Source organism: Aquarana catesbeiana, linkage group LG05 (assembly GCF_042186555.1).
Source record: "Aquarana catesbeiana isolate 2022-GZ linkage group LG05, ASM4218655v1, whole genome shotgun sequence".
Classification (NCBI taxonomy): domain Eukaryota; kingdom Metazoa; phylum Chordata; class Amphibia; order Anura; family Ranidae; genus Aquarana; species Aquarana catesbeiana.
The window spans coordinates 315,824,044-315,850,424 of NC_133328.1; the positions used below are offsets into that span (position 1 = coordinate 315,824,044).

At 42.1% G+C, this 26,381-nt stretch overlaps 1 protein-coding gene across 1 annotated transcript in view; it reads left to right on the forward strand.

The window, feature by feature from the left end:
- Positions 1-26,381, forward strand: part of MYO10 (myosin X) — a 280,901-nt gene that overhangs the window by 228,932 nt on the left and 25,588 nt on the right. The window contains exons 28-33 of the mRNA XM_073630851.1: positions 3,684-3,777; positions 9,639-9,694; positions 20,101-20,243; positions 22,037-22,231; positions 23,526-23,683; positions 25,302-25,425. Coding sequence (XP_073486952.1) covers positions 3,684-3,777; positions 9,639-9,694; positions 20,101-20,243; positions 22,037-22,231; positions 23,526-23,683; positions 25,302-25,425 — 770 coding nt within the window. The remainder of the gene's footprint in view (positions 1-3,683; positions 3,778-9,638; positions 9,695-20,100; positions 20,244-22,036; positions 22,232-23,525; positions 23,684-25,301; positions 25,426-26,381) is intronic.

Sequence of the window (26,381 nt, forward strand, 5' to 3'; positions counted from 1 at the left end):
GCTGATCGAGCATGAAAACATTGGTTTCACGAGATGGCCTCGGTGTGACTTCAGCACCTAAGCTCCGTCCCTATATGCGTAACGTCAAGACGTAGATTTCTTCAGTAGTATGTAAATGTCTGCATGTGACCGTGCTCAGATAAACGCCTTGGCTTCTGTATCAGTGTTTATCTGTGCATATGATGCTTCTGTCCAAACGTGGAAGGGGCTTGTTCGAGGAGAAGCGTAGAACACGCATTCGCGGATAAATGCTGATACATCGTTTACCCCAAGCACGGTTTGCGTAAGCTCTTCACTTGTATTGGTAGCTGTACGTAGCTCCTCGGGCACCAGAAAGCATCTAGGATTTTGCTACTCAGCACTCAAGAGCTGCTAAGCGTCCGTGTACACAAGGTCTAATAGGGCGTACACACGGTCGGACTTTGTTCGGACATTCCGACAACAAAATCCTAGGATTTTTTCCGACGGATGTTGGCTCAAACTTGTCTTGCATACACACGGTCACACAAAGTTGTCGGAAAATCCGATCGTTTTAAACGCGGTGATGTAAAACATGTACGTCGGGACTATAAACGGGGCTGTGACCAATAGCTTTCATCTCTTTATTTATTCTGAGCATGCGTGGCACTTTGTCCGTCGGATTTGTGTACACACGATTGGAATTTCCGACAACAGATTTTATTGTCGGAAAATTTTATCTCCTGCTCTCCAACTTTGTGTGTCGGAAAAAATCCAATGGAAAATGTCTGATGGAGCCTACACACGGTCGGAATTTCCGACAACACGCTCCGATCGGACATTTTCCATCGGAAAATCCGACCGTGTGTACGGGGCATAACTGTTATAACCCCTTCCCTATTTGACTAAGTTCACTAATGTATGGGAGTGGATGTAGACCATAGTAGACATTAACAAGGACATATTTGGCAAGTGGATGGTGAGCATGTGTTTGTAAGATGATGAACAGTTTAATTTATGGCATAGCTGAAAATGTATTTATAAATAAACTGGTAATATATGTTATTAATTATTTTAAAAGCAATTGGTTTAAAATGTATGTCTGGGGAAAGAACATAAGCAAAACCTCTTAGCAAAACATGTTTATTTTCCAAAGTTTTCTCTTTAAAAACATTTTGTGTACGAAAACATTTTTATTGATCCCAACCAAAATCCAGGGAGCTTCTACTAAAGCAGTGTTGTCAGTGGTGCCTAAATTCTCTCCACTGCTGGACTACAGAACATCTCATGTATCTTTGGAGATGCGGGATGTTCTGTTGTTATGTGATTACCTATGATGTAGCTTAAAATATCAATGTTGCAAATAAAATAGAATATCTAATTTTAAACAGCCATTAAGTCTGGTTACACTGAATAAATAGTTTTTATTTTGATATGTATAATTCCTACTGCATACTATTTAATAGCAAGCTGCATTCTTTGTTTGCTTTTTGTTTTGCTGTTTAATGAAATAGTATGGTTGCAGTGCCATCTGCTGGTAAAGAAGTAAAATCTCAGGCAGCAAGATAAACTTGGACAGCCATTGCTGACCATTCTTCTGAAAATGCTAGTTGCCTGGCTGTCACGCCCATTTAATCCCTTCAAAGTTTTAAGAGCCAGTGACCCAGAACAAGTATGCAGACCATGATTTTTGAATTTACTAAAACATCTCTAGCTACATGATTGCTCCAGCTTAGTCACTCAAACAGTACTGCAGCCAGAGACATAACTCAGCCAATATTTTTCCACCCAACTCCTTCCACATAAGTAGATGGAAAAATTGACTTTTGTCGTGTTGGATGATGTCAGCAGTGCCATCCATGGGTTATATTTTGGCCAATTCAACAGGAATAATCTGAAATTCAATCCATGTATGGCCATCTTAAGGCAAATGCCTATTGGCTTCTTTGTTAAAACACACTTTTTTGACTGGTCCACAGTTGTTGTTAGCTAGTCACACAGCGTGTTCAAATATCTTAATGTATGATAAATGTTAAAGTAGAATTATAGGGAAAAAAAAATTCAATTTTTGATAGAGTAAGGGAGGGTTATAACCCCTTTTAAAGTTTATTTTCTTTTACTTTCAATTTCAATGACAATGGTAAACAGGACAATTAGAGAGGGAGAATCTCCTAAGGGGGGGGGGGTTCAGACAGCAATAAAAACCTGACAGATGTTCTAAACTATTTCCTTTAGTTATACCTTAAATGCAACACAAGTATATATAAAAAGTGGAGTGCAGGGTGCCCTTTGATTGTGTGGCTGTTCTGTTCATGCATTGCTGAAATACATGTCATCACAAAGTACTGTACAGGTCACAAAACACTGATGAGATAATGAGTGTGGGTATGTTGATAGTAAACAAAGGGGGCAACTCATATAAAGCGTTCTGCACGTCCACATGGCTGGACCATACTGTGGAAGGGGCCAGACATGGAGACACAAATCAGCAATTCCAGCTGTCTTACATTGTTGTTGTGTCTTACATATGTTACATATATTTAAAACATTTACTGATTTAATTACACTATACTAAGCTTATTTATTGCAAAGAATATAGGAATTGCTGTAACACTAATAGCTGACCCAGTGAGAAAATACTGACAGAGCAGTTAAACAGAAGTCGACCGACAGATCAACTTTTATTCAACCACAGTGGCCACACATGAATCAAACTAGGGCTGGTACTGGCCAAATTTTGATTCATGTATGGCCAGCTTAAGAGGTGATCTCTTTAAACGAAGGGGATATCACCTTATAGGCCAGGACACATTTGGATTGGGCAGCCATTGCACCCCAGCAAAATGGAAACCGCACCTTAACTTTTTTATATATATATATATATATATATATATATATATATATATAAAGCAGTGCATGGTAGAGCTTTACATGCAGGATTGTTGCTTTAGTGTGTTGAGGTGTCATTACAAAAGATTGGCACTGTGACACATTAAGATGTGCAAGGTGTGCCACTGCATATTGCAGCAACACAAAGGTCTGATCTTGGTACTAGACAGTTGTCATCAGGACATGTTCACTCAATGGACCTCCTGTTCTTGTGGCAACAATTTTGGATTTTTCACTTTCTGAACCAGGGACCAGTAGAGTGTGAATCTCCCTAGCAAGGGCACAGACACTAATAAAAACTTAACAAAGGTTATCACCTTTCTTCAATCTATCAAGAACTAAAAAAAGGGTTGGCTTAACATACAATTTGAGTTAAATATTGTACATTTTAAATATTTCTCATTTTAAAGCAAGCATATGATGAGCACATACAAATTGCTTTAATGCCTTTCTCCTCAGCAGTATATACTTACTTAACACCTTGTTGCTACGCTCAGCTCTGGGAGCAAAAAATATAACTGGAACTTAAACAGGGATTTTATCCTTGTATCAGATGGCTGAATGGGGAAGCAGAGGAGCAAAAGGATGAGTATATGCTGTTGATTGGGGGCATTAAAATAAATATAGTTTGCTTTACATGGGCAAAGCACAGGTTTGGTTTAAGTCAATATTAATTTGCTTAATTGTTATTTTGTTACCAACAACCCTAAGCAATGCAATGTATTTGAGTCATGTGGTAGTGAAGCAGAGTTAAGAAAAACTGAAAACATGTGCTGCATAGACAGGGAATGAATGTGCTGGTGCAGAATCCAATAATTGCTATCATGTGTCTACAGCCAATGGTTCAGTGTGATGAGCCAGGTCCATTCATCCACAGAGCAGGAGATTCGGGAGATGCACGATGAGCAAGCAAATCCACAAAATGCTGTGGTAAGTGAAAATCCTTTCATTACTCAGCTAAGTTTATTTTTTAATCATTATATTAATCCTGTTAATATATAGTATAGTAAATGGGGTAAGTGGTGCTACCTAGATGTTATACGGTTATCCATATATATGTGGGGATATATATGTGACCATAAATAGTGTATAATTTGTTGCACAATAAAAATATACGTGAGAGTGAGAAATAAGCACCTCTATTACAGCTAATAAGTTACCATAGCTTTCCCCACTAAACAATATCCATAAACGGGTTCTCTCACCAATCCTTAGTGCTAAGTAGCTGTGATAAAAACATAAAACTTAGGATATTCACCCACGTATATGTAGGTATTACTTTCAGTATACCAAAGAGTGCCAAAAAATGTGTTTTAAACTACAGCAAAAATATAACAAAAATATTGTGCTGTGAAAAAACCATGTATGGAAAATTATAAAAATAATAAGTGCTCTGTAGAAAAAATCTGCAGCCAGCGGACTTGTTATAAATCCATTGTTGTGCTAATGTAGCATATATAAGTCAATTGCATGTACACGTATTAATCCATAAAATGTGCTTGTGCTCTTCTTCAAATGGTATGACATGGAACACAAATAGTGACTCGGGTTCTCTCAATTTCTTCAAGTGACTCTGTGCTCCCCCTCCTGGAAAGAATTTGGGAAAGAATTTGGGACTCCCATAGTGTAGTATCTCGTAAAAATAACTTTTATTTAAAAAGCCAAAAGACCCTAATACAAAAACCTAGTAGATTTAAAATAAATTAAAAATCCCAGACCAAGCTTAATAAGCTAACTAGGCAGTCGTCCACTAAACTGCAGATGATATGGACGGTTGCTAGTATCAGTCAGGGCTGAATAGTTGGAACAAGCGCTATGAGCATACTGTGGAAACAGCAGCGCCGCACTGCGTACCAGCTGTGTTCCACTAACTGCTACAAACAGGAAATGACGTAGCGTGCGTGGCGCTGTCGTACGCGTTTCGTCATAGACGTCCTCAGCGACGGTGCCCGCATGCCACGGACCACGTCATTATATGAAAGAGTCTCCATCCCTGCCCCAGCCCCCAATCTTGGAACATCCAATTACGATTAGGAGTAGAGGCGGAGCATTAGGTATAGGCACTCGGGCCTCGGTGTATTGTCCGCAGTACTTGCTAATATGAAAATACCAGTATTCGAATTACTTATACTTAAATTAAAACAGTAGATTAAAACAATAGTAGTATCTTGAGGTAGACACCATGGAAGACTCTTCAGGTACACAAAGCATTTTTAATATGTACGGCAAACAAACACATATAATTAACAATCTCCTGTGCTATACCCTATATGTAGAGATCCCCCTAGTGTTGGCAACCAGTACCTACATTCCACACCAACCCAGATATTACCTGGTAAAACTAATAATCCACCAATATATGCCTAAAAAATCATATAGGGACCATTGGAGAGGCGGAAACAAAACCACACTTATTTCGCAAAATGAAACCGCCTGGATATATAGGTTGGGGTCCCTGGCTCCGGGGGGCCTCAACCTAGATATTGACTTGAACTGTTTCATAGCCAACCCTTGAGTAGTGCATGGCAGTAAATACCTAGTGACTTGGGACCATATGGCGTGGTCACGTTAAGAGCATCACATTAGGACATTACCAGTAATATATATCCCTTGGGATCACGTGACGTGATCACCCTAAAAGCATTAGATTAGGACATTACCAGTAATATATGTCAATCTCCCGATTTATTTTATAAGTGTAGACTTCCCTTCTCTCTTTCCTTTCCTATGTTTCCCTGTTGGCTTAGGAGGTATACTTTATAGGTTTCTAAATAGGGATGCCCCTCATATACATAATAAAAAAATTATAATATTAACCCCTCCCTCTGTACCCACCCCGTTAGATTTATTTCTATTATGTCTGAATATCAGCATTAGAGAGAGAGGTATGTAATACGGAGAGATCGTCCATCTATAGTGCCTGCTTTGGAGACACAACCCATATCTCTATGCACACATATCCACACAGCCTATTTGTATAGATTATATGATTTTTTAGGCATATATTGGTGGATTATTCGTTTTACCAGGTAATATCTGGGTTGGTGTGGAATGTAGGTACTGGTTGCCAACACTAGGGGGATCTCTACATATGGGTATAGCACAGGAGATTGTTAATTATATGTGTTTGTTTGCGCCATACATGTTAAGTATGCATTGTGTACCTGAAGAGTCTTCCATGGTCTCCACCTCAAGATACTACTATTGTTTTAATCTACTGTTTTAATTTAAGTATAAGTAATTCGAATACTGGTATTTTCATATTAGTATGTACTGCGGACAATACACCGAGGCCCGAGTGCCTATACCTAATGCTCCGCCTCTACTCCTAATCGTAATTGGATGTTCCAAGATTGGGGCCCGGGACAGGCATGGAGACTCTTTCATATAATGACGTGGTCCGTGGCATGCGGGCACCGTCGCTTGAGGACGTCTATGACGAAACGCGTACAACGGCGCTACGCACGCTACGTCATTTCCTGTTTGTAGCAGTTAGTGGAACGCAGCTGGTACGCAGTGCGGCGCTTCTGTCTCCACAGTATGTTCATAGCGCTTGTTCCAACTATTCAGCCCTGACTGATACTAGCAGCCGTCCATATCATCTGCAGTTTAGTGGACGACTGCCTAGTTAGCTGATTAAGCTTGGTCTGGGATTTTTAATTTGTTTTAAATCTACTAGGTTTTTGTATTAGGGTCTTTTGGCTTTTTAAATAAAAGTTATTTTTACGAGATACTACACTATGGGAGTCCCAAATTCTTTCCCTCTATGAGGAACTGAATACAGATTTCTACAACTCAGTTGAAGATGGGAGCCCATTCTGTACATCGCAACAGTGGTTGCATCCATACGCGCATTGCCCCTGCAGGAGCATGTGGATTCGGTGAGTGGGGACCCAGGAGGGGGAGCACAGAATCACTTGAAGAAATTGAGAGCACCCGAGTCACTATTTGTGTTCCATGTCACACCATTTGAAGAAGAGCACAAGCACATTTTATGGATTAATACGTGTACATGCAATTGACTTATATATGCTACATTAGCACAACAATGGATTTATAACAAGTCTGCTGGCTGCGGATTTTTTATAATTTTCCATACATGGTTTTTTCAAAGCACAATATTTTTGTTATATTTTTGCTGTAGTTTAAAACACATTTTTTGGCACTCTTTGGTATACTGAAAGTAATACCTACATATACGTGGGTGAATATCCTAAGGTTTATGTTTTTATCACAGCTACTTAGCACTAAGGATTAGTGAGAGAACCCGTTTATGGATATTGTTTAGTGGGGAAAGCTATGGTAATTTATTAGCTGTAATAGAGGTGCTTATTTCTCACTCTCACATATATTTTTATTGTGCAACAAATTATACACTATTTATGGTCACATATATATCCCCACATATATGTGGATAACCGTATAACATCTAGATAGCGCCACTTACCCCATTTACTATACTATATATTATCAGCTGGAGACCCCATAGGGGAGCTCCATTAGGGGAGGCTGCAGACCTACGTGGTATCCTAAGCGCAGTCATTTACTACTCGATATTAATCCTGTTAAACCTATGTGCATTGCACAACTTGTATATCTGTCAGCTAGCAAAACTCCTTTGCACATCTGGATTCACCTGAATGCAGTACATAAATTGTAACTTATTGTGAAAAAAGAACATATCATCTTGTAGAGACTGTTTTCAGTGACTGTGTTTTATTTATTTTTTTTAAGAAAACAATGGCATTTTAAAGTGTATAAAACTTTCTGAAAGACCATTAAGTCTAAAACATTTGTTCATACCAAACATCCAAAAGTTATCAGTTGACATGCTTATGTTGTGTCATTAGTAGGTAGTCTTTGGAAAAGGTGATTGCCTTCAAGACGAGATGAGATCGTATGGTTAATCACCTGTGGCTACAAATGTTTCTTAGAATTTTGGACACTGAGGTCTCCTAGCCAGAGTATCCTGCTCTTTCCCCACCAACAAGTCTCCATTCTATTGCTGAAGTGCCAGTGATACAACATACACAGTTCAAACTTAATAGCAATGCCCGCAGCATATGGGGGATGCTGGTAATTTAGATGCAGAGAGTTTACTGAACGGGATATATAAGAAGATGGTTTAATTTCCTGCCACCTCTTATCACTGGATTAAATAAAATAATTTACTTGTATATGTTTTTATTGTGCAGAAATCGTCCATTTCAGGATGAGAAGGAAAAGGGGTTTTTCATTCTGTCCTATGGGTTTGGAAATATATCTTTAAATAGTATTCAATATTTTACATAAGCAAGATTACATTTGTGGGGTTTTGATTGTGTAAACTATGGGGTTGATTTACTAAAACTGGAGAGTGCAAAATCTGATGCAGCTCTGCATAGACACCAATCAGCTTCCAGTTTTTTTGTCAAAGCTTAATTGACACAGCTCCATCGTATTTTGCACGCTCCAGTTTTAGTAAATCAACCCCTATGTCTGCACACAGCTGTCTCACTGATAACATTAAATCCTACAAAAATAATTCCAGATAATGAATTCTGCTTTATCATGTGATTTTGTGTCTAATTCTGTATTCAAGGGTACATTTAGAGCCATATGGCCCAGGAGCATATTTTGAACTTCACACACCCCCTCTTACATGTCACCCTTAATACACTATCCTTCCTTTGCCCAGTATACCTATAAAATTGATTATTTTTCATGTTGCCCAATGGTCCACAGTACAAATAGAAATACCCTACTCCCCTGTGCCCAGTATCCTGTTTTATGAATAATCTTGTTCTCTTTCTTTGGTGACCAATATTCAAAATAAGGTTCCCCAAAGTGCCAAAATGACCACCTATTTGCATTTTAGCGTGAGTGTGCAGACCTGCTTTGAAGAACGCCAAGAGACTCTGAGCTACCCAAAAGGAGAGATCTACCTGGTGTGGCTTTCATCAGAATCCTCCATTGTGGCTGGAACTTAGTAGCAAAAAGGTTTTTTTTTGTCAAGTTTAGTTGCAACTGCTCCTACTCCAACCTTGCCCCCCTCCTTCCCCAAGAGTCACCCTACTTCTTGTATGAAGTGTATAATGTCTGTGTCAGAAACCATGAATCAGACTGAGACAGAAGTACAGTTAAATCACACTTGTTTGATAATAATAAAAAAAGATAAGCAGAGTAAACATAGTCAAAACATAGCCAGAGTTCAGGAACCGAAACAGATAGTCAGACAAGCCAAAACGTCAGGGAGCCAGAGATGAGCGTAGTAGAATAGCAAGCAGGATCTGGAGACAGAAGGAATGTCAGCCAAGCAAGTCTTTAACAGGAACACAGGAGAGCGTCTCTAGAGATGTAACCAAGGCGAAGGCAGAGATCATCTGGACTGGACGTCTTAAGTAGGCAGGACTGGCAAGCAGGATATCATCAACAGGTGAGTCACTGTGGAGAGATAGGAGCTGGCAATTAGATGACCTGAAAGTCTGACAACAAAGGGCACTATTTGATATATACAATAGGATTCCGTATTTACATGATCAGAGGAAAATAAATAGATATTGTATTAACTAACACCTTTAAGGCCTCTTCATTAGATTAAGGCCTGTTCATTAGACCTACATGTAAATTTGATTCTAACAGTAATTAAATAGTTCCTATAGTTCACATTTCTTTCGTGTTGCATTTTTTAGAACAAAAATGGATGTTAGAAAAAAATGACATCAGCTAAACTTATTTTGCTTAACTGATGTAATACAGTATGTGATTGTTTAAACATGTAGACTTAGCAAACTATTATGTTCTTTCTACAGGGCACATTGGATGTTGGAATGATTGATTCAGTCTGTGCTTCTGATAACCCTGACAGGTAAGCCTTAAGCATGCATCTTTGTCTATACTGGGCCCCAATTGCCATAAAGATACTGTAATCCTTTTGCTTAACTAGAGTTGGAAAAAAATATTATATAAACCCTGAATATGGAATAAGCGGTTGTTCATGCTAAAAGGGGTTTTAAATTGGTGGCTAGGCCTAGAGTGCTTTTGCTGTTCTGTGTGTTTTACTATAATTGCATAACTTTCTTGGGATTATATACAGTATTTTACAAAAGTGAGTACACCCTTCACATTTTTGTAAATATTTTATTATATCTTTTCATGTGACAACACTGAAGAAATGACACTTTACTATAATGTAAAGTAGTGAGTGTACAGCTTGTATAACAGTGTAAATTTGCTGTCCCCTCACAATAACTCAACATGCAGCCATTAATGTCTAAACCGCTGGCAACAAAAGTGAGTACACCCCTAAGTTAAATGGCCAAATTGCGCCCAAAGTGTCAATATTTTGTGTGGCCACCATTATTTTCCTGCACTGCCTTAACCCATTTGGGCATGGAGTTCACCAGAGCTTCACAGGTTGCCACTGGAGTCCTCTTCCACTCCTCCATGACGACATCACAGAGCTGGTGGATGTTAGAGGCCTTGCGTTCTTCCACCCTCCATTTGAGAATGCCCCACAGATGCCCAATAGGGTTTAGGTCTGGAGACATGCTTGGCCAGTCCATCACCTTTACCCTCGGCTTCTTTAGCAAGGCAGTAGTCATCTTGGAGGTGTGTTTGGGGGTCGTTATGTTGGAATACTGCCCTGCGGCCCAGTCTCCAAAGGGAGGGGATCATGCTCTGCTTCAGTATGTCACAGTACATGTTGGTATTCATGGTTCCCTCAATAAACTGTAGCTCCCCAGTGCCGGCAGCATTCAAGCAACCCCAGACCATGACACTCGCATCACCATGCTTGACTGTAGGCAAAACACACTTGTCTTTGTACTCTTCACCTGGTTGCCGCCACACACACTTGACACCATCTGAACCAAATAAGTTTATCTTGGTCTCATCAGACCACAGGACATGGTTCCAGTAATCCATGTCCCATGTCCCTAAAGCATGTCTTCAGCAAACTGTTTGCGGGCTTTCTTGTGCAACATCTTTAGAAGAGGCTTCCTTCTGGGATGACAGCCATGCAGACCAATTTGATGCAGTGTGCGGCGTATGGTCTGAGCACTGACAGGGTGACCCCCCACCCCCTTCAACCTCTGCAGCAATGCTGGCAGCACTCATATGTCTATTTCCAAAATACAGCTTCTGGATATGACGCTGAACATGTGCACTTAACTTCTTTGGTCGACCATGGTGAGACCAGTTCTGAGTCGAACCTGCCCTGTTAAACCGCTGTATGGTCTTGGCCACCACGCTGCAGCTCAGTTTTAGGGTCTTGGCAATCTTCTTATAGCCTAGGCCATCTTTATGTAGTCAACAATTCTTTTTTTCAGATCCTCAGAGAGTTCTTTGCCACGAGGTGCCATGTTGACCTTTCAGTGACCAGTATAAGAAAGTGAGAGTGATAACACCAAATTTAACACAGCTGCTCCCCATTCACACCTGAGACCTTGTAACACTAACGAGTCACATGACACCGGGCAGGGAAAATGGCTGATTGGGCCCAATTTGGACATTTTCACTTAGGGGTGTACTCATTTTTGTTGCCAGCGGTTTAGACATTAATAGCTATGTGTTGAGTTATATTGAGGGGACAGCAAATTTACACTGTTATACAAGCTGTACACTCACTACTTTACATTGTAGCAAAGTGTCAAATCTTCAGTGTTGTCACATGAAAAGATAGAATAAAATATTTACAAAAATGTGAGGGGGTGTACTCATTTTTGTGAGATACTGTAAATAACTGTAACATATACTTAAATAACAATGAAATGTTATAAAATACTAAAACAAGAAGCACTACAACACAGGTTTTGGCATTTCATCAAACAAGAGGTTTATCTATAAAAATGTATAGAACCCCACAAAAGTAAGAACATTATAGTTACTTTTTTATTGTTCTTTGAGCGGAACATAGTAATCAGACCCCCTTTATTACCAAATTCCCAGTACACTTTATGTGTTTGGTGGTGCTTGAATTGCACATGCAGTTTAAACATGTATGTAACAGAAATGGTTTTGATAGGTTGAAGGCTTCTGTTAGAAACCACAGGGCAATCTACCTAACAAAGTTCCTGCTAAATCTAAAAGATAAAACCCTATTGAGTTATAAAGCTGTATGTGTAAATGAGGTCATGGGGCTTATTCACATGGATGCCATGGCCTGTACAGTGTTAATCAGCATTTCTTTCTCGTACATCACGGGACACAGAGCCTCAGTAAATACTGATAGGTTATATAGGGTATCACTAGGTGATTGGACACTGGTCACACCCTAAACAGGAAGTTCAACCCCCTATATAATCCCTCCCCTTACAGGGATACCTCAGTTTTTTCGCCAGTGTCTTAGGTGTTGGATGTGTAAAGATGTCCTGTGCTGAGCTCCAAAGGGAATATCCTATATCCTATACTGGTGCAAGCCAGGCGAACCGGATCCATTTCAAAGTGTCCTTTCTAGGCCGAATTGGATGGTACCTGGGCCTCATGTCCAAAGAAACAAGGTTTTACCTGTAACGCTTCCTCTTTTTAGAGAGCTGGACCCCGCATTTCAGAATTTGGTTTTCTAGCCTTATTCTTGGCCGGGTGCTTTACAGGCCTAGAACTGCGGATCCCCCTATCCGTAGGGGGCCCCAGTCTCTGAAGGTTTTCCAAACGGAGCCCACCGTGAGAGGTGAAGATTGGGTCTGTATAACAGAACCCTGCAGCTGGATAAGGTAAGGGAGATTCCACAGAATTTTTTAATTCTAGTAGGTTTCTCCTTTAAGTAAATGTATGCTATGCCTATTGTCGCCACCGGGGGCTGCCAAGAGCACATACCTTCTCATGCTTGATTGTCTGTCTCAGTGTTTCCGCTGCACAGCTCCTCCAGCTGAGCTCCAGGTAGGATGTGATGGGGGGCTCTCCTTAGGGATATTCCCCCCAAGATTGGGGGGGGACAGTGGTTTGTGAGGCAGTAGTATACCGCACTGTTACCACCGCTGCCACCACCATATGGCAGGTCCCATCAGCTGCCGGCCTCTCTCCTTCCTCCTCCACCCCCAGCCTCCCCTCCACACTTGTCCTGGAGGGTCAACTCGCGCGGGAAAGCACTGTTTTTTTGAAAAAAAGCGAGGGGGGGTGGTCAGAGGAGGGGGGGTGGAGCGTCAGCGCAACGTCCAGCGTGATTAGACGCCCACATCGCCGGCTGCAAGGCTATATGAAGCACACTTATCAGGTGCACACAGCCTATGGAGGGACACAGAGCTGACGGTCCCATGTAAGGTGGGACACAGGCATTCCCTAGGCAGCATTTACTGAGAAACACTAGACTGGACATTGGTAGCAGTGGCTGTTGCCGGACTACATCGCTCAGCAGTCAGTGTTCATTTTTGTGATACCTCCACCTTGTTGCTTTGCACTATGGGTAGAAGAGGTACAAATACCCCAAAAAACAGAGGCTCTAGGGGATCTCCCTCAGGCTCTGAGGACCCCCCCTTCTGCAGCACCTTCCCCCCCTGAAGGGCCAGGGACGCCTAGCCAGGGAGAGCCATTGGGGTCAGGGGCTGCATCTGCTTCTGGCACTTCAGCCCCTGTATATATAACGCAGGAGGTTTTTTCCTCAACCATTAATGGACTAGAGGAAAGATTAATGGCTGTAATTGCATCTTCACTCAGTGGAAGAAAACGCACTAGGTCTTTCTCTGTTACACAGGACCCTCAGGCTGAGGAACTCTGGGATAAGGGAAAAGAATCCCTTTCAGAGGATCAGATGGGACGGATGATTCCTCCTCTGAGGAATCAAGCGGAGAAGGGCCCTCTTCGGCTTCTCAGGATGAGAAAGTCTTAGTACAGATCCTTTCTGGATTGGTCCGCTCCACATTTAAGTTACCTGTATCTGTATCAGTTAAAGAACCCTCTTCTTCTTTGCAGTCACTGAAGCCTCCTCAAACAACACATGCTTTTCCTGTTCATAATTTACTTGAAAAGCTTATTTATTCTGAGTGGGATCACCCAGATGAAAACTTTTTAGGCGGAAAAAAACGTTTAACACTTTATCCTATGGAGGAAAAATTTATAAAGATGTGGGGGATACCGGCCGTTGATGCCGCCATTTCCTCCGTAAATAAATATCTGACTTGTCCTGTAGACAATGTTCAGATGCTCAGGGATCCTGTTGATAAAAAGATGGAATCCCTGTTGAAGGATGTTTTCTCCTTAGCAGGTTCAGTAGCTCAACCTGCAGTGGCAGCAATCGGAGTCTGTCAATACTTAACAGACCATGTTAAGCAGGTCATCAAAGTTCTACCTGAACAGCAGGCCCAGGGGTTGGCTAACCTTCCGGCGGCCTTATGTTTTGCTGTTAATGCCATCAGAGATTCTATCATGCAGACCTCTCGTCTTTCACTTGGGTTGGTGCATATGCGTAGAATCTTATGGTTGAAAAATTGGTCAGCCGAAGCACCATGTAAGAAACTTCTGTCTGGATTTCCATTTCAAGGCTGTTTGGAGAAGATTTGGACAATTATATCCAAAAGATCTCTAGTAGGAAAAGCACTCTCTTACCTGTTAAGCGTCCCTCTTTCAAATGGACTCTTTCCCCAGTGCCAGGAGCATCAGCCTCCAGGCAGTCGCGACGGCCTCCTCCGTCTTGGTCTAGAAACAAGAGTCGACTCCAGGGACAAAAGAAGTCCTGGGGGAAGAAGCCTGCTAGACAAGATGCTAAGGCCTCTTTATGAAGGGGCGCCCCTGCTCGCTTGAGTGGGGGGAAGACTGCTGCAGTTCTCAGAGCTCTGGCAGGAGGATTTCCAGGACAGATGGGTAATCTCCGTGGTAACTTTAGGTTACAAACTGGAGTTCCAAGAATTCCCCTCTCCTCGTTTCCTCAGATCAAATGTCCCCAGAGATCCAGAGAAAAAGCAGTCGCTCCTTCTAGCGTTAGAGCGACTTTTGTCGCAAGGAGTCATCATGGTGGTTCCCACGAAGAATCAAGGATTGGGATTTTATTCCAACCTTTTTACAGTCCAAAAACCAAATGGGGATGTCAGACCCATTCTGGATCTAAAGGATCTGAATCGATTCCTAAGGATTCGATCCTTTCGCATGGAATCAATTCGGTCAGTAGTCTCCATCCTGCAGGGAGGAGAATTTCTGGCACCAATAGACATCAGAGATGTGTATCTGCATGTACCCATATTTCCTGCTCATCAAAGGTACTTGCGCTTCGAAATAGAAGGGTGCCATTTCCAGTTTGTGGCTCTGCCTTTCGGGCTAGCCACTGCACCTCGAGTGTTTACAAAGATCTTGAGGCTGCTGGGAAAGATGGTGGCTTCTTTCGAAGCAGTTCCCCATGCTCAGTTTCATTCAAGACTGCTGCAACACAGTATCCTGTCGGCCTGGAACAAGAAGGTCCAGGCATTAGATTTTCCGATGCACCTGTCTCATGCAGTGCGTCAGAGCCTCAATTGGTGGTTAATACCCGAAAGCCTGCAGAAAGGGAAATCCTTTCTACCGGTTACCTGGACGGTGGTAACAACGGATGCCAGTCTTTCGGGTTGGGGAGCAGTTCTCGAACAGTCTGCGGTCCAAGGGGTATGGTCCAAAACCAAGAGGACCTTACCTGTCAACATTATGGAGATCCGTGCGGCATATCTAGCCCTAAAAGCCTGGACTCTCAGGCTACAGGGTTGCCCAGTCAGGATCCAGTCCGACAATGCCACAGCAGTGGCTTATATCAATCATCAGGGAGGCACCAGGAGTCAGGCAGCTCAAAGAGAAGTGAACCAGATTTTAGTCTGGGCAGAAAAGCATGTGCCATGCATATCGGCAGTTTTCATTCCAGGGATAGAGAACTGGCAGGCGGACTATTTAAGTCGCCAGCAGTTATTCCCAGGGGAATGGTCTCTTCACCCCGACATCTTTTGGGCCATATGCCAAAGATGGGGGGTTCCAGATGTAGATCTCTTTGCATCCAGATTCAACAAAAAGATCGACAAGTTTGTGGCAAGGACAAAGGATCCTCTTGCATACGGGACAGATGCATTGGTGATTCCGTGGAATCGGTTCTCACTGATTTATGCATTCCCGCCTATTCTGCTACTGCCACGACTCCTTTGCAGGATCAGGCAGGAAAGGAAGTCGGTACTTTTGGTAGCCCCTGCTTGGCCCAGGAGGGCTTGGTATGCAGAAATAGTAAAAATGACAGTGGGTTCCCCGTGGACCCTACCGTCACGGCCAGACCTGCTATCTCAAAGTCCAGTGTTCCATCCTGCCTTACAAACGCTAAATTTGACGGTTTGGCTATTGAAACCCACGTTCTGAAGAGTCGTGGGCTTTCAGGTCCTGTGATTTCTACCTTAATCAATGCAAGGAAGCCAGCTTCCAAAGTGATTTATCATAGAGTCTGGAAAGCTTATGTATCCTGGTGTGAATCCAGGGGTTGGCATCCCAGAAAATATGTAATAGGTAGAATTCTTGACTTTCTACAAATGGGATTAGAAATGAAGCTGGCCTTGAGTACCATCAAGGGCCAGGTCTTTTTAGGTACCTATATAGCGCCGTCAATTTACGCAGCGCTTTACATATACATTGTACATTCACATCAGTCCCTACCCTCAAGGAGCTTACAATCTAAGGTCCCTAACTCACATTCATACATACAAGGGACAATTTTAGACAGCATCCAATTAACCTACCAGCATGTCTTTGGAATGTGGGAGGAAACCGGAGTACCCGGAGGAAACCCACGCAGGCACAGGGAGAACATGCAAACTCCAGGCATGTAGTGTCGTGGTTGGGATTCGAACCAGCGACCCTGCTTACTGCTAGGCAAGAGTGCTACCCACTACACCACTGAGCCGCCCATATATTATTTCAACGGCCACTTGCTTCACATTCTTTGGTCCGAAACTTTATGCAGGGGGTGATGCGTCTTAATCCTCCGGTTAGGGCGCCCCTAAACCCCTGGGACTTGAATTTGGTTCTGTCCGTTTTACAGAAACAGCCTTTTGAACCAATACGTCAAATTCCCTTGGTCTTGTTGACAAGAAAGTAAATTTTTCTAGTAGCCATTTCTTCTGCTAGAAGAGTATCAGAATTAGCAGCTCTTTCCTGTAAAGAGCCTTATTTGATCATGCATAAGGTGGTATTGCGCCCTCATCCTAGCTTCCTACCGAAGGTGGTTTCAGGTTTTCATCTAAACCAAGATATTGTTCTGCCTTCCTTTTTTCCAGATCCCTGTTCTACGGAAGAAAGGTCACTACATTCTTTGGATGTAGTAAGAGCAGTCAAGGCCTATCTGAAAGCAACTGCTCAAATTCGCAAAACGGATGTTTTGTTCGTGCTGCCAGAAGGTCCCAATAGAGGACAGGCAGCGTCAAAATCTGCCATTTCTAAATGGATTTGACAAATGATTATTCAAGCTTACGGTTTGAAACAGAAAATTTCTCCTTTTCAGATCAAGACACACTCTACAAGGGCTATTAGTGCTTCTTGGGCGGTGCATCACCAGGCCTCTATGGCTCAAATCTGCAAGGCCGCAACCTGGTCTTCAGTCCATACATTCACCAAATTTTATCAGGTGGATGTGGGAAGGCATGAGGATATCGCCTTTGGGTGTAGTGTGCTGCAGGCGGCGGTACGAAGTCCTCAGGTCTGATTACACCCTATGTTGTGTGGTCCCTTCCCCTCAGATAGCATTGCTCTGGGACGTCCCATCAGTAATTACTGAGGCTCTGTGTCCCGTGATGTATGAGAAAAAAAATAGGATTTTTATAACAGCTTACCTGTAAAATCCTTTTCTTTGATGTACATCACGGGACATGGAGGTCCCACCCCTCTTCTAATACACTTATATTGCTTTGCTACAAAACTGAGGTATCCCTGGAAGGGGAGGGATTATATAGGGGGTTGAACTTCCTGTTTAGGGTGTGACCAGTGTCCAATCACCTAGTAATACCCTATATAACCCATCAGTAATTACTGAGGCTCTGTGTCCCGTGATGTACATCAAAAGAAAAGGATTTTACAGGTAAGCTGTTATAAAAATCCTATTTTTTAATTTTTTTTGTAAATTCTTTATGTAAAAAGACAAGGCGTGTACATAACCAGTAGAGAGAACAGAACACATTCCTCAATACATAGAATAGTTAGCAGACGTACAGACAATCAAATCAAGCAGGTATGTATAATACAACATGCAAAATAAAGTAGATTCAATGATGCGTCATGTACCGTAGGCCCATAGTTTGCACAAAGCATGCAAACTAGATGTTGGAACACTCCCCTTGTTTTTACAACCAGAAAAATGGGAAAGAAATAGAAAAAAAATGATGTATGCATAACAGCCTATGTTATGCTATGGGGAAGCAGTAGCTGCACAAACACTATAATAATAATAATTTGTACTAAAAATCACGTCAATCAATATCATATAGTGAAATCTGTGAAATTAATTTAAGTGGATGTAAACCCTCACATACTGTATACCCAATGAAGTGAAAAGCCTCAGATGATACACAGGGATGAAACAAATCTCCCTACATAAGTTTTACATGTATATCTGCTGTCTTCGACTTGCTATATTCTTTAGAAAGTGCACATAGTGTTAGCGATTTTCTCTTCCTGTTCAGCACTGGGAATGGATTCTTGGTATACACTGTGTGACAGCTGATTGGAGGAAAGGCACACACCCTCTCTCCACATTGGCAAAGGAAGGAAGGAATGTGCAGAGCTGTGCTGTGACAAAACAAGCTCTCTGCTAATCTATTTATAACAACCTCCCCAACACAAATTTCAGGCTGGTTTTATCTTGGTTGATGGAGAACTTGTCAGAAGTTATCATGCTGATAACAAAAGAACGGAGCAGCAGAAACACATGGGACTTAGTGCTTTGGAGAGATACGAAAACACTAGAGATAGTTGTGCCATGTCAAATTTCATGAATCAGGTTTACATCCACTTTAATAAAATAATAATAATATAGATATATCCAAAAATACATTTGACAGTCCAATCCCACATGAATTATCCAGGGCTGTTTTTCTTTCCTCGCGCCTTAATCTGTGTTCCCTTTGCACAGTGTTATTCCTGTTGCTTTCGTCACCTCCCCCTCACCATTAGCAGTAGTAAATCATAAAGCTGTCAGCTTATAAGCCTCTAGTGCCTTAGATTTTAGACACAGTGTGAAGAATAGAGAACAATTGAGCATGTGCAGAGCAGAATGAGGCGGGGCCTACAGTAGAGGCATTTATTTGAAATGTTTTGCATAGCTATACCTGCAAAAGGGGCCAGCCTGAAATGATCTATTAACACTTGATTTCAGACGAATGTTTCACTTTAATGTGCAATTATAAATGACTCTTTCTAATCCTTTATTTAGACCTAATGATTTTCTTGTAAAACAGAGATCAGGGCTCAACAATGTACTGCATTAAAATGGTTGTAAAGTCAGAAGGTTTATTATCGTAATGCATTCTATGCATTGAGACGAAAAACCTTCTGTGTACAACAGTCCCCCTCAGCCCCCCTAATACTTACCTGAACCCCATCTCAATCCAGCGAGGTTGCATGAGAGACTCGGCTGTCCGGGACTCTCCCTCTTCATTGGCTGAGACAGCAGCGGGGTGCCATTGGCTCCCGCTGCTGTCAATAAAAGTCAGTGAGCCAATGAGGAGAGAGAGGGGGTGGGGCCAAGCCATGGCTCTGTGTCTGAATGGACACACAGAGCAGCAACTCGGGTGCCCCCATAGCAAGCTGCTTGCTGTGGAGGCACTCGGCAGGAGGGAGGGGCCAGGAGCGCCGGCTAAGGACCCGACAAGAGAAGGATCCACGCTGCTCTGTGCAAAACCACTACAGGTGAGTATAACATGTTTATTATTTTTAAGTAAAAAAACAAGACTTTAATTACTTTAAACAAAGATACAATTTTATAGAGAAAAGATAACATACACTTAAAATAACCAGTGGTGTAAAGCACCTATTTATTACTGTACAGCTTTGAAATATATTAGTAGTATTTGTATATTATACCAGCTAAAATCACACAACAGAAATTGTTCAGTGGCATTTAGGCATGTTTTACATGTTAGATATGTGTGAAAGTTTTTCTCCTTGATTCTCTGTCAATTTTTCCAAAACCTCAGCATAGCTTTACTGTAAATAACATGAAAGTGAAATTTTTCCACTTATTTGAAATGAAACAAAACAAGTATTGATAATAATTTGAGGGTGAGTAATTGTTGTGCAAACATTACCCATGTTGTCTAACTGCTAAACGCATTTCCATTTTTTTGCTTTAAGACCAAACTCCTTTGTAATCATCACGGCAAACCGCGTTCTTCACTGTAACTCAGACACCCCAGAAGAAATGCATCACTGGATAACACTACTGCAGAGATCCAAGGGTGACACCCGAGTGGAAGGGCAGGAATTCATTGTCAGAGGTAGGGAAAATGTCTCTGTATCTTCAGTCTCTGCTGCTTTTCCATTAGATGCCCACTGCACAATATGGCTTCCACCATTCTAAAAACAGCATCTATTAACGCTGAGGAATGCCATGTGTTTTTAAATGTAGTGAGAAGATCAGCACAATGGATATGTTGGAAAGAGGGCACTTTTATTATCATCAATTTATTATATAATGTTTATTATATTTTGCATAGTTGCCAACATTGCAAAAAAAAAAATTCGGGACACTTTTTTGCATGTAGGTGGAGCCTTGCTATAATTAGGGGGCGTGGCATTATTTTGTAGGCGGGGCACACTAACAGAAAAATGCGGCGTGGTTTGAGCGGAATAGTGGGTGTGTCTTAAATGGGCGTGGCTCGGAAGGGGTGTGGTATGAGATGAATAAGGGATGGAGGGAGAAAGAAAGAAAGATGAAGTGACAGCAGGTCCAGATCCTACACAACAGTAGAAATATGTGTATTCCAGAAAGTTTAACAAATCAGCAGATAAAGATACTCCCAACACCTGGTGTTAGCACTTCAATCATCCCGGCACCATGGTTGTTATGGTGTCAGGATGATTGAAGTGCATTATTTCTATTATTACATTGTAATATAGAATGAAATTATTTAACTCACCATAATGCAGAATCAGTGGGAACCCTGAGCATGTCACCTGCCACATCACCTGCCACCAGATGCCATAAGGTGTCCCCAGCGGAGTCCTCCCTTACATCAGACATCGCCAGCGGAGTCCTCCCTTACATCAGCCATTGCCAGCGGAGTCCCCCCTACATCACACATTGCCAGCGGAGTCCCCCCTTACATCAGACATTGCCAGCAGAGTCTCCCCTTACATCAGGCATTGCAGCAGAGTCCCCCCTTACCTCAGGCATTGCAGCGGAGTCCCCCCCTTACATCAGGCATTGCAGCGGAGTCCCCCCTTACATCAGGCATTGGAGCGGAGTCTCCCCTTACATCAGGCATTGCAGTGGAGTCCCCCCTTACATCAGGCATTGGAGCGGAGTCTCCCCTTACATCAGGCATTGCAGTGGAGTCCCCCCCTTACATCAGGCATTGCAGCGGAGTCCCCCCTTACATCAGGCATTGGCAGCGGAGTCCCCCCTTACATCAGGCATTGGCAGCGGAGTCCCCCCTTACATCAGGCATTGCCAGCAGAGTCCCCCCTTACATCAGGCATTGCCAGCGGAGTCCCCCCTTACATCAGGCATTGCCAGCAGAGTCCTGTCTTTACACCAGGCATCCCCCAATGGAGCTCCCCCTTTCCTTACAGATCAGGCATTCCCAGCAGTGCAGAACGGGACAAAATAGCCGGGTGACTGCCAAAAGCAATTGAGCTGCGGCGCCGCCCAGCCCCGCCCCGCCCCTTCCCACATCAGGTCACATACAGACGGCAGCGGGGCGGGAGGTGGGCGGTGCCACAGCTCAAATTCTATTGGCAGTCACCTGGCCATTACTAAATAGTAATTTGGCCTCCGGGAAAATGGCGGCCGGTGGAGACATTTTCTCCGTCGGCCACCGACCTCTAGCAGCGGGCGGAGGAAAAAAGAAAAAAAATCGGTAAAATAAGAATTTCCCGGGACATTTCCCGGGAATGGCTAAATCCAGGAAAGGGCGCTAAATCCTGGGAATGTCCCGGGAAATTCGTGACAGTTGGCAAGTATGTATTTTGTCATTTTGATTTTATCATATCAAATCATATTTTTGGAAAAAAAATATTTTGGATATACTGTTTAGCAAAAATACTAAATTTGTATATGGTTTGAAAGGTTGGTTATACAAGGAAGTGAAAAATAGCCCTAAGATGTCCTCTTTGAAACTGAAGAAGCGCTGGTTTGTTCTTACCCATAATTCCTTGGACTATTATAAGAACTCAGAGAAAAACGCCATGAAATTGGGGACCTTGGTTCTGAACAGCCTCTGCTCTGTGGTACAGCCTGAAGAGAAGATTTTTAAGGAAACTGGTAAGATCTTTAATTTCTTTTCCCTTTCTCCCTAGTTCCACAGCTTACTAGGTTTAAAGCAGAACTTCAGTCATTTTTTCAACTTTCCATCGATTATATTTTCTGCCCTTGTTGTTTTAACTTTAAAAACTAAACTTTATTTTTTCTGCCGGTGAATACCTTATACAGCCTACTTCCTGTTTCTTGTCTGGTAAAAAGCCTAAGCTTATGACATCATGCACAGCTCTCTCTCTAATGCCCCGTACACACGGTCGGATTTTCCAACGGAAAATGTGTGATGGGACCTTGTTGTCGGAAATTCCGACCGTGTGTAGGCTCCATCACACATTTTCCATTGGATTTTCTGACACACAAAGTTTGAGAGCAGGATATAAAATTTTCCGACAACAAAATCCGTTGTCGGAAATTCCAATCGTGTGTACACAAATCCGACGGACAAAGTGCCGCGCATGCTCAGAATAAATAAAGAGATGAAAGCTATTGGCCACTGCCCCGTTTATAGTCCCGACGTACGTGTTTTACGTCACCGCGTTTAGAACGATCGGATTTTCCGACAACTTTGTGTGATCGTGTGTATGCAAGACAAGTTTGAGCCAACATCCGTTGGAAAAAATCCTAGGATTTTGTTGTCGGAATGTCCGAACAAAGTCCGACCGTGTGCACGGGGCATAACACTTTCTAGAGTTTGCCAGAAAGGGAGGAGGATAAGTCATAAGAGGGTCAGTGAGAGCTGCAGAGCTGGAAGTGTGCCTGTGCGTGTCTGTACAAATCCAGGAAGTGAACAGGCAGCAGCTTCAGCTGCCCATAGTTAATATGGTTGCAGCAAGACTCAGTGGAGGGAAATTTCTGCAGCATATTTGGCAAGTACAGAATCGCAATATATATAAAATAATATGCAAAGTGGTTGGAGGGAAGCTTCAGAATGACAAAGATGTTTTTATTACAAATTATGTGAGCAGACTGCAGTTCCTCTTTAATGACTGGATTGCACAAATAAAGAATAAAGACTCCAGCAAAAAGTTGTTGTTTTTTTTTTTAACAGAGTAGGGCGGGGTTAGTAGCTCTGTCAGGTATCCCGCTATCTGTGGCCCCATTTAAGAGAGAGAAATCGCCAAAACAGGGACATAGCACCAGAAAACCCCTAAAAGGATCTAACTTTTTCCATCTACTCCAAATAAAAAATAAAAAAATAGTTTGGATGGGCTACACTTTATGGAGCAGGACATGATGAGAATGCTTACATGTGTAAACAAAGTTTTTACATACATGGTAACTAAGTTTTCTTGAATAACAGGATACTGGAATGTAATGGTGTATGGCCGCAAACATTGCTACCGTCTTTACACAAAACTGCTAAATGAAGCTACAAGGTGGTCCAGTGCTATTCAGAATGTCATAGACACTAAGGCACCTATTGATACTCCAACACAGCAACTTATACAGGACATTAAGGTAAGCAGGACATACAATAAATCTGTTAGTGCAGCTACTGTATATTGAATTGAATGAAAAAATGTTAGCATTTCTCCAGTTGGTATGCCAGCTTGTATGCCACGTATTGTACACTGAGCAAAATTATAAAACGCAACACTTTTGTGTTTGCCCCATTTATCATGAGCTGAACGCAAAGATCTATGACTTTTTCTATGTACACAAATGGCCTATTTCTCTCAAATATTATTCACAAATCTGTCTAAATCTGTGTTAGTGAGCACTTCTCCTTTGCAGAGATAACCCATCTACCTCACAGGTGTTGCATATCCAGATGCTGATTAGACAGCATGATTATTGCACAGGTGTGCCTTAGGCTGGCCACAATAAAAGGCCACTCTAAAATGTGCAGTTTCATCACACAGCACCATGCCACAAATGTCGCAAGTTTGGAGAGAGCGTGCAATTGGCATGCTGACTGCAAGAATGTCCACCAGAGCTGTTGCCCTTTAATTGAATGTTAATTTCTCTACCATAAGCCGTCTCCAACGGCGTTTCAGAGAATTTGGCAGTGCATCCAACCATTTTGAATGCACAGAGATACCGTGACGAGATCCTGAGGCCCATTGTTGTGCCATTCATCCACGACCATCACCTCATGTTGCAGTATGATATAATGCATGGCCCCATGTTGCAAGGATCTGTACACAATTCCTGGAAGCTGAAAACATCCCAGTTCTTGCATGGCCAGCATACTCACCGGACATGTCACCCATTGAGCATGTTTGGGATTCTCTGGATCAGCGTATACGACAGCGTGTTCTAGTTCTTACCAATATCCAGCAACTTTGCACAGCCATTGAAGAGGATCAACAACCTTATCAACTGTATGTGAAGGAGATGTGCTGCACTGCGGGAAGAAAATGGTGGTCACACCAGATACTGACTGGTTTTTGGACCCCCCAATACAGTAAAACTGCACATTTTAGAGTGGCCTTTAATGTGCCCAGCCTAAGGCACACCTGTGCAATAATTATGCTGTCTAATCAGCATCTTGTTATGTCACACCTGTGAGATGGATACATAATCTCGGCAAAGGAGAAGTGCTCACTAACACAGATTTAGACAGATTTGTGAACAGTATTTGAGAGAAATAGGCCATTTGTGTAAAAGTCGAAGATCTGAAAAAATGAAAGTCGTAGATCTTTGCGTTCAGCTCATGATAAATTGGGGCAAACACAAAAGGGTTGCGTTTATAACTTTGCTCAGTGTATTCGGCACAAGAAAACAATCGCTGTAAGACATTTCTATAAGCAAGCATTTTAAATGATAAGTTGTTGAACTCTGGCTGGAAACCTACCCTTGTGTTTTTGTCAAACACAAGTCAACTGATGTTGTTAAAACTTACAACAAAGCATTTCAATGTGATTTACAATGTATGTCAGCACTCTTCGACAGCTGTTGATATTCAGTGCAAAGTTGACATGCATTTCCAACTAATTTTGAAGGAAAAGGCATCAGTTTAAAAAAACTTACCAAAACAGTAAGGCATGTTACTATCCTAAATCTTGATTATCCTATCTCAATGACCTATATAAATGTATGCTCTGCTTTAAAAATAATATTATTTTTTTTAAAGGAGAACTGCCTGAACCCTGAAGTTGTGGAGCAGATTTACAGAAGAAACCCAATACTGAGATATACACATCACCCCCTGCATTCTCCTTTATTACCCCTTCCCTATGGAGACATCAATTTGAGCTGTGAGTGCTGATATATTAATTTATCCTATAGTGCATACATTGTAGAAAAGTCAGTGAAAGGATAACCAGTGAATTCGATTTGTATGAACAGCTGATTATTTAGCTAAGAGCGAAAAAAATATCAATTTTATGTGTTTGATATGTTTCTTTGTGGTATTTTCATATATTGGAGAAATAATAAGAGCAGAGGCCCAGCTGCTGGAGACTGCTATTGAATATTATGCCTGAGTTTGCATAATTGGACCTTGAATCTGAATGATACAAAAAAATTACATTGCATTACAGATACAGTTTTATTTTTACTGTTAAAGAATATAAATATGGCATACACATAGGAGTCTGTTTAACCACTTGCCAACCATGTCACGCAGATATGCTGCGGCACAATGGCTCTCCTGGGCAAAATCCCGTACGGGTACGTGCTACCCTTTTTCGGCCACCAGGGGGCGCGCGCCCACTGCACAGCAGGGAACCCGATGCACGTCGCCGCCGACCACACGCGTCTGCATGCACGAGCGCCAGCACGGGGATTTGTGTGTGTAAACACATAAATCCCTGTGCTGTCAGAGGAGAGGAGCCATATCGTTTGTTCCTACTAAGTAGGAAGAACGATATGGCTCCTCTCCTAGTCAGTCCTATCCCCATACAGTTAGAACACAGTGAGGGAACACACAATTAATCCCTTGATCGCCCCCTAGTGTTAACCCCTTCCCTGCCAGTGACATTTACACAGTAATCAGTGCATTTTTATAGCACTGATCTCTGTATAAATGCCAATGGTCCCAAAAAAGTGTCAAAAGTCTCCGATCTGTCCGTCGCAATGTCCCAGTACCACTAAAAATCGCAAATCACCATCACTAGTAAAAAAAAAAAAAAAAATAATAATAATAATAAAAAAGGCCATAAATCTTTCCCATAGTTTGCAGATGCTATAACTTTTGCACAAACCAACCAAT